This window comes from Eleginops maclovinus, chromosome 7 (genome assembly GCF_036324505.1).
Source record: "Eleginops maclovinus isolate JMC-PN-2008 ecotype Puerto Natales chromosome 7, JC_Emac_rtc_rv5, whole genome shotgun sequence".
Taxonomy (NCBI): Eukaryota; Metazoa; Chordata; class Actinopteri; order Perciformes; family Eleginopidae; genus Eleginops; species Eleginops maclovinus.
The window spans coordinates 9652171-9661586 of NC_086355.1; the positions used below are offsets into that span (position 1 = coordinate 9652171).

The 9416-nt window shown below is 39.5% G+C and overlaps 1 protein-coding gene across 6 annotated transcripts; it reads right to left on the bottom strand.

Moving 5' to 3' along the window:
- Positions 1-51: 51 nt before the first annotated feature.
- gpr155a (G protein-coupled receptor 155a) lies at positions 52-9181 on the bottom strand. Of its 6 annotated transcripts, XM_063887859.1 has the most exons (16): positions 8919-9181; positions 8228-8743; positions 7182-7581; positions 6674-6842; positions 6414-6569; positions 5746-5829; positions 5500-5620; positions 5299-5383; positions 5001-5091; positions 4739-4898; positions 3622-3711; positions 3134-3264; positions 2012-2107; positions 1867-1931; positions 1584-1721; positions 52-1371 (listed from the first exon to the last, which is right to left on the bottom strand). In XM_063887859.1, the coding sequence occupies exons 2-16, from the start codon at positions 8679-8681 to the stop codon at positions 1176-1178; spliced, it is 2436 nt and encodes an 811-aa protein (XP_063743929.1). In that variant the 5' UTR covers positions 8682-8743; positions 8919-9181; the 3' UTR covers positions 52-1175. The 6 variants fall into 6 exon arrangements, 5 of the variants coding, with proteins under 5 accessions (XP_063743929.1, XP_063743928.1, XP_063743930.1 ...); XR_010166137.1 differs by having other exon boundaries at positions 1500-1721; positions 4739-5091; XM_063887858.1 differs by having other exon boundaries at positions 4739-5091; positions 8228-8724.
- Between the last annotated feature and the right edge of the window lie 235 nt (positions 9182-9416).

A 9416-nucleotide genomic window follows, 5' to 3' on the forward strand; every position in this document is an offset into this window, starting at 1 on the left:
TCAGATCATTGACCAGAAATACAGGGAGGAAAAAGTTATAGAAGACAGGACTTGAGGGTTTGGGTATCACATTTATTTTTAAAACACATCATTAATACACAGCTTATATATGAGTGTTCTTATTAACAATGCATTTTAAACCATCATCACATCATTTATAAACATAAAACGTTGGCATTTAAAAGCAACAAAACTGTATATTTTAGCAGTGTTTTCACTATATATACCTGAGAGAAAGTAGCTTGTAACACCCTAAGTGTCAATGTCAATGTGAACACTTGCGAGTAAACACATCAACATTGTCTGAATTCTGTCATTTCACGTAGTTCTACAATCACGACTTTATAAATGTAAAAAGGCAGGTTGCTTATTCTGTCACATTTAGAAAAGCAATTAATAATTTAAACATTGTCATTCAAACGTGAAAATGCAGGAACTGGCAGGTTGTTTGTTGAAATGTGTACATTAGGATACTAGCTCTGCCAAACAAATGTACAAGAGTGCCAGGTCATATTAAACTGCAGGTTAACAAAGCTACAATATTCTCAAACTTTATAACCAGGTAATTAACTGGTGAACTTCACTCAACCATACATTAAAAAACAAGCTTTTAAAAAACGGATGCAGCTTTAACCACGTTCCCTTTTTTCTTTTGGCAAGTGGCTTTGGTAAAAGACTGATGGCTAAGAAGCTCCCAAGTGAAGTAAACAATACATTTAGCAGAACAATGGGATTTCTTGCTTGCGTGCATTGTCAATCCCAAAATGACATATAAAACAATCCAACCGAAAGACCAACTATTTGCTTGGATTGCTTGAAATTCTTTAAAAAAGGCTAAAAGCATCTAGTTTTAACCACAAACACTCATGTGGTTTATTTTTGTATGAAATTATGGCCATCAGTCATTCAACTGAATCATTTAACCACCAGTTTGATTGCAGTTAGAGGGATGCAGAGTTCGTCCTGACTGACTGTTGCTGCAATGTTGGTGCATCTCAATATCTCTACAGTTAAAATCCATTTAGGACCGCCTCTGCACAGTACATGATGACTTGGCCTTACTTAGTTTTAAAGTTTCAAGTCTGTTGCACTTCTGAACACACCCAACGACGCGTTCTGGTGTCAGATGCCCTTTTCCTTTAATAAAAACAGAATAGAAAGGTTGAACTTGCATCTTATGTCATGAAGCGGTAATAAAGGCGACTGTCTTGGAAGTCGTGTTCCTGCCCGATGTGCTGGAGCACACCGCCCTGCTGTAAGCGCGTCCCGTACAGCACTGCCTCTCCCTGATCCTGAGCCAAGCCCACCTGCTGCAGCCACATCACCAGGTCACAGCCAAGAAAACACTCCACCATAGTCCGCTTCCCACACCTTAGAGTTTTAGGAAACATCCACCCAAAGTGTTTAAGAATAAATAGAAGCAAAACAGATAAATTGCACTATAAGCATTAGTATTTAAAAGTGTAATCATACGTTGGGCTGATTGTTTCTCCACACACCATTTTACCAGTTTATTCAAGACATTCGTCATCAACCTTTGACCAGAGCAGATGATGATGATGATGATGATGATGTGCTCTCACCTTCTCTTTTTGACTATGTCTTGAAAACACTGGTCCTTGTGGTATTTGGTGAACTGGGTGCAGGTCATCCTGATTTCCTCAGGTAAATTAGTTTGTGGTTGCTCTTCTGGCTTCTTTCCACAACATAAACGATGTAACCTAAGAAACCATTAAAAAAAACAAGGTTTAAATGAAAGGAGTATAGTGTAGTAAACACATAGTATGTATATGCAGTACATACAGTATGGCTTGGGTGTAAACACTATTGAGTGTGACAAAGTTTCATAGCATAGATAATCTTTACCTCTTTTTAAATGGCAGTAGTATCAAATGCTTGTCCATCCCAAAGAGGGCAAAAGAGAGCAAACCCTACGGACAGAAAACAGGACATTGGTGCTTTGTGACATAAAAAGCTCACAATCTTGTACTACTGTATCTGGGAAACCAACCTGTCCATAGTTGGCAACAGCACAGAAGAACAGCAGCTCCAAGTAGAGTCTACCAGGAACAGGATTCAAGAGCAACCACAAGCAGCTGGACAGGTTCTGTTATGACAGGAATTGAGCTGTGAGTTTTGTGATTGAGCTGTACACCAGCAGCTCCATGATCCTGGCAGAGGCGATCAGGAGAACCCACAACGGCGAGTCCGTGTCCTACCTCTTCAGCCACGTACCCTTATAGAATCCCCCCCACTCCCCACTCACACTTTTCAGCAGGCACATCTTTGCCATATATCCTCCATAGAAAAGGCCGGATGGTATTTTTGGCTGACCCCATGTGACTGTTGAAAGGTCACGCCCACACAGGAGACCAAGTTTATAATTTTTATAACTCGCAAAACACAACTTCTTGTCTGCCTCTTCCTGCACTGGTTAGACTGTTTGAGTAATTGCGTGACTTTGATGGTTTGAACAAAGTTACAAATTCACACAAACAATCTATCCAATGGAGGCAGCCATAAACCAGCAACTGTTGTGTTCTGCAAGATAAAATTACTATTTTTGTCTATGTAGTCTGGTGTCAATGAAGAGACCAGAGCTTCAGGCCCGTTGGAAGGGGCTGTGTGACAGTAATGTAAAGCAGTAACTATGGATGAGAATTTTTTCCAACCCCTTTTACATATCATTTGTACTACACCTTTAAACTGTGAATTTACTGATTTTTAAAGCATTTTTAGAGTTACAGAAACAAACCCAAAGTTTCTATGGTATCTACTAATCTTATCAAAACCAGAACCAGCTTAAATGGCCAGTCTTAACATAATGTAAAATGTTCTTAAAATAGAAGTAGATATATGGCCTAAAACAGAGCCAAAACACATTCTAGATCGACACGTCTTATTTCATATTTTTCTTCTCAAGTATTTAGAGCAATACATACTAATCCAAACATAATAATATACTAATGGGTTTCCTTTGAGAAATCTTCCAGCAAAACTGAGTGAGTGAGTTGGAAATTGCATGGCTCAGCCATTTGTGTCTGATTTGGTTTGTGAAGCACTAAATATAATAATGCAGGCAGTAAGGCTGGCTTCATGTCACTGTAGAAGTGAAAGGTGGTGGTTTACTCACAGCCAACAAGCTGACAGTCAGAAGCAGACACAGGAGGACATGACGGGCCACTTGTCTGTCTTCTACCTGTTGGAGCTCCTCCACTTGGATGAGCAGGCAGTCTGTGGACTCACATATGTTCTCACACTGACCTGAGGGGGGCACATCAGAGAATATACATACACTCAATAATGAATCTTATTAATTGTACAGACATTTTAATAATAATAACAACAACAACAACACCACCACCACCACCAATAACAATAATAATAATACATTTTATTTGTATTGCACTTTTCATTTCAGCAATCTCGAAGTGCTACAGAGCAGGAAAGGAAATAGGAACTAAGGAAATGAGTTAAAAGGAGAACCCATAAAAGACATTTAGCAAAATACTTCAGACATTTTCTTTAATGGTTATCATTGTTGTATGTGTTTAACAAATTGGGGTTAATGCATTTTAAATTCTGGCTGAATAAAACTACTGTTTTTTATTAATACAATACCTGTGAGTGTGGTTGGTGTGTTGTTCATATTGGTGCTGGTGATCATGTCAGGCATGGGCTGGGGTGGAGCGCAGTCACATATAAGGCACGCTGATAACAAAGTGTTAAGAGTGAGTTCACACTTGAGACAAAAAGCACACACAGTGTGAGTAATACAATACAAGACTAACCCCCTTAATGAAGATGAGAGTAATACTGAAATGAAATGTTTTTGTGCTACTTTTTATGTTAACGGTACTTACTGTGTTCTATAAAACACATCTTTAAATTGTTGTTATTATGTTGGAATCGTGATGGACTGCAACACACTAGTATCTTATTCATAGGAAAATGTGTCTTCCTCCAACAGTGGCAGAACTGGTTTCTATCTATTGTACAAATCCCTAAAATATGACTCCACAAACACTCCATGAGCTCTAACTGAAGCAGAAGGAGTCTCTGTCGCATGCAAGTCTGACCTTTGATTTTCCTAACCAACTGTTCATTCAATTCATTTCACTTTGGATGTTTTAGGTGCCAGTTCTTGAGATCCATGGGACACATTTATTAGAAATGCGCTACTTCCACACTGCTGTATATTAAGTTTTAGTAAGTCCTAATTTTGAATTGGCACAGCAGTAGTCTCCTTTCAAAATAAACCGTTAGCCATGACGGATCGATTACAAGTCATAATGTGTTCAGTGTTGCATTGCTTACTGAAATGGCTAACGACACCTATCAGGAACTTCATATATCATGTTTCCTCCAGACAATGACTTCCAAAATGTTTGTTCCTTTTTTACAATGTTTATTTTGTGACTTTGAAACAGCAAATGATCTGTGGGGGCAGTATACTGTATGAGGGAGAGAAGTTGCATTGCCTACATGGCAGTTTGTAGACAACTTATGGATAAGGGTCAGCCTTGCCCTTTTAAATAATGGCTGCGCTCTCCTTTTCAGTTTAACTTGAACTTTGACAACTGTGAAAACAACTCCCTCTGTATGCTCCACTGACTCCCATGTGGTGCAACATTCATCACTTGGCAAGCGTTATTTATTCAGAATCATAAAAGGTGACATATTCAAACAAATGTTGAATTGTTGAATAAAAGCCTAAGTTGAATGGCCTTTATATTACCTCCATTGGGATCTCCTGATGGGGCAGTTGGCTCATCCTCAGTTACAAGATCCTCTGCAGAGTTTTCCTCATTTTGGGCCCAGCTTCCTCTACTGAGACATATAAGAGAGCTCCCTCCCAGCAGTATACTGAGGGTTAGCACAACTGTGGTGCATATTATCTGTAAAAGAATGCACATACAGACATGTAGGCTTTTAAGTAATTCTCTGTAGTTCAAAACCTGAAAGGCGGAAAACAGGAAATATTGAAATGTTGTTGTAACCTGTGGTCTGCCGTAAAAGAAAGCTGAGTCAATAGTGTCAGACTGTCTTGTCCCAGAAATGAGCAACACAGCAGTTATTGAGGCTGGGACCCTGTTAATATAGAGACAACATTTACTGTAAAATCAATTTCAGTATCAAGATGTAAAATGGAAATCCTCTCTCTGACACTACATTTCAGATTACATTTGAATGAATGCAAATGTAATCTAAATGGCCCAACATGGCTGATCTTTTTAGTAGACCAAACAAACCGTGTGGGTTTCATTTCTGTGTTCAGTGTTCTTTAAAGAGACTCACCCCCAGCCAGCTATGAGGAACACGCTGCGTATCACTTTCACATCCTCATGCCTCTTGATGAGCACAAGAGAGAGTGCTATTAAACCTTAAATAAACAAAAACACATTGCAGAATCAGTGAAAAATCTTCAGATTTCAGATCACCAACTCAAATGTACACATTTTAATGTGAGGTTGTGTGGACGGACAGCTGTTTGCATACCTGGCCAAACAAAGCTACTGTAGAGGGAGGTACATATTAATGAGAACGTCAGGACCTGCCCGATGAAGTTGTCTTCTTTCACCACGAAGTTCCATAGGATCATCCCAAAACAAGTTAGGAACTACAGGCCAATTAATACAAAATAATTGCATTAGTTTATGTGAGGTTACATCTGCAGGTAGATGGTGGTAAATGAGAATAATGGATCATACAATCAATTCAGAGTAAATGTGCAAGTTCTCTCACCTGTGCCAAAAAAAGGTTGATTGTAAACACGTGCGGTAGCCTCTTGAATTTCTTACTTAAAAACATGACAACAATTGTCCAAACCTTTCAGGGAAAACACACATTTTAAATCATAGGTGTCCAACACACAGCCATTTGCAGAGACGATAAAAACTATTATTATTCAACATTGTTTGCTGGTATTTCATTTGAAAGCAAAGGACAGGTGAAATCACAGAATGAAACAAAGGAGACAACCAAGGTAGTAAAAGATACTGCAGAATACACAACTGTATACATATTTCATCACAACAAAGATTACTCATTGTTTGCAACAATGAGTTGCAGGTTCCTGAAAAGATCAGCTGAAAGTGGAATTTAATGAGGAAGTCCGCTCTCAAGTCAGTGAAGTATCTGTTTGGTCACATAACCTCTAAATGACTTAGCCTTTTTATGTCTATCTGCCACAGTGGTTCGACCATATACAAACAGCAGATATGTAGTAGCAATAGCAAATTGTGCTGTTTTATGGAAATTACTAACTAAATTCATTACAAGCCAAACTGCCTTAACTTGAGAAGTAGAGAAAGCTATAGCAAAAGCTTTATGAATCATGACTTCCCTTTGAACTCAGATAAAAACAAAAAACCAGTCAGTAAAAAGACAATTGTAACACATATCAGACTTACCACTGCAACCAAGGTCACTATGCTTATGTTAAAGCTGACACTCTGCAGTGAATTCATCAAAAGCTGAGGATCCATCCAGCGCATCGTAAGTAACCAGGCAGAAACATACATTATTGGAGCTGAGAGGAAAGTGCTGATGACCATCCCAGAGGTTACCTGTCAGGAAAAAGAATATTATGTATGTTAAGTTTAAAAGAAAATAAATGGTTTGGCATCTGAATGGCAGATAGGATGTTGACTGGTAGACGTAAACAACTCACAACTTCTAGCTCTGCGTTGTAATAAACAGCATAGATGGCCACACTTGGTGCCGTGGGAAACACGCCATAAAGAAAGGCATAATTGGAGAGGCTTGAGTGGTTCAATGTACTGGTGTTGGTATTGTCCAATAAACCCACCATGTCCTTACAAATCAGCGGCATCAGCAACCTGAAAGTGAAATAAAAAGACCGGTGTCATAAAGCATTACCTGAGAGTAGTTATCTAAGAAATGCAGCATTACTAATATATAAACATAAACTAGTCATTATCATGCTATGCCTTCTTAAGAACTGTGACAAGTCATGCTTAAATCTAAGTCTTGTGGTCTGTGAAAGGCATGACTCACACAAACCATAAGCACAAAACAACATGTTGGGAGCACTCTACAAAGCTCTTTCCTGACAACTATCTACACTCCCAGAACAGATGAAGAGTTCATCTGATAACACTGAATCATACCTTGTACAAAATGCTGATTAAGTGAAGTAAAGGTATTTTTTCACTCACAGTTTCGCTGTTATGAGTAAAATCAGTGTCACAACAGAGGATCTGGTTAATTTCCCCAACTGTCCCACCATGGACAGACCCAAGTAGAACAGAGCTGCTCCCCCGAAAGAGTTGGCCAAGCCATCAAGAAATGAAGCCATGAAGGGAGGAATTGTCTGATGCAGGGCAAAATGGGCAATGATGCCGATGACAACCATGAACACTATAGGGTTCTTCAGGACCTGCAACACTACAAGCCCCACGATCAGTATTTTTCTCTGTTGGTGGTTTCCCTGATCCTTCCACTTTTGGATTTCGCAGAGAGCAAAGCCAATGGGGTTTAGAAGCATCAGAGAAACAGGAGCAACCAGGTAGATGTACTGGAGGTACTCTGGGTATGTGCTCTTGTAAAGGGCCTCCACTGTGGATAAAGATGAAAACAAATGGCTCAATATTTACGTACTTGGCAAATCTGACTTGTTGGAACATGCAGCACCAGAGTATGACATATTGGCTAATACACACAAAGTGGCAAAAGTCAAGGCTAACATAAATATCATATTTACACAATTGTTCAAGTGTAAGAAGTGTTTGCATATTATGTCCCTGGGCTGTACTGTTACCTATGTTACCGTTACCACTCTTTTGGGAAATTTCCACAATTGTTAGTTAATCCATCATGCTTAAAGGGTTTGTTTATAAAATATATAACAGTTTGATAAGACTATCAGAAGCATTAGCATAGTTACGCTTATAGAGCATGAGTATGCTTGCATATAACACTTAAAGTAGTGGAAGATATGAATGAGCAAGATCAGAGATCTGTATCCATTTGTTCAAATGTAGGAAAGTAGAAAATAATGAATCTGAATTTGCTCAGGAATAAAAACAAAAAAAGGGAAAGTTGTAAACACAATAATATCCACTTTAGCTAAGGTAGTTTACATTGAAACATGGGTAATTATAACTTGATTTGATGAATGGGCAAACATAGGGACAGCATGATTACAGTTGCAGCAGTGAATCGAAAGCAATGTGTGTTGAAGGCTTAAAGGCATTATACTCACCAATGGGATATCCCAGGGCAAAGTCATTGCTTTGGGTGGCAAATATTGAGAAAAGCCCAGCTTTACTATAGCTGCTCTCAGGACTGGCAACTATCAGCGTGAGAACGCAGACAATGAAAAACACAGACACTTTGGCAATGAGGATGCTCCACAGAAATGGCCAGATGACATTACCAAAGTCCAACAGTACCATGTTCTTGAACAGCAGTGCTGGGAGGGCAAACTTGGACACAAAATTCCCCAATCCCTTGGCCTGGGTGGAGGTGATGATGTTTGCCCTCCCTGCGACGTACCCACACAGTATTATCCCAAAGCACTGTAGGAGAGCCGGTAAGAGCTTGTCAATAGACATGCTGGGTGTGGGAGCGTACGGGACTTCCTGCTCATATGAAAAGTTGGTGCTCCTGCCTGGTGCCTCCATCATGTTTATCATCCTTCCACTGTCACTTGTCATGTCTGGTTTGAGGTCATGTTAATGTCCTGTTCGGCCTTGTATACTAAATAGGGGAAAACAAGCTGTTCAAAGGAAGAGTACTTAGACGTTAAACGGTCAGATGCAAAGATAACGAGTTAACTGCGTTACTTAACCAAATCAACGTCATGTGACCGACTCCCTTGCGAGTTGTTATCAAGCTGTTACTAAAAAGGAAAGCAGTATGTCAAGGTCAATACGGTTATTTAAGTTACTAACCTCTGCTCTGAGTGCCGTTCAGCCCCAACGTGTAACGTTAACGTTACAATGTGTCAGTGAAATGTCAGTGGGAGTAGCCATTAGCCAGGTAGCTATCGTTGAATTGGTGAACCCAAACTGAAAGTATTCTCTAAAAAAGTACATGGAGTTGCAACACTCTAAAATCCACACGTTTAACCCATCCGGGGCTGGCTAGTTGTTGAAATGTCGCGTTACGTCGGTGTTATTAGCTGACTTCAGTTACCACCCAGCAACTTTCCTAGTCCTTGATTTGTCAACAACGATTCAACCAATCAAAATATCCAGAGGGCAAGAGGGGCGGGGCTTACTCCACCTACACTACACACCACATGCAAAGCAGGTACACACACTTCCTGCCCCTCATCAAGTACAATTGGACACACATTACATTTAGTGATAATACTGAAATAAAATTAGCAGACAATGATATTTGCTTTATTTAGTTTTCATTTGAAGAAAGCAAGAGATTAAAAAACA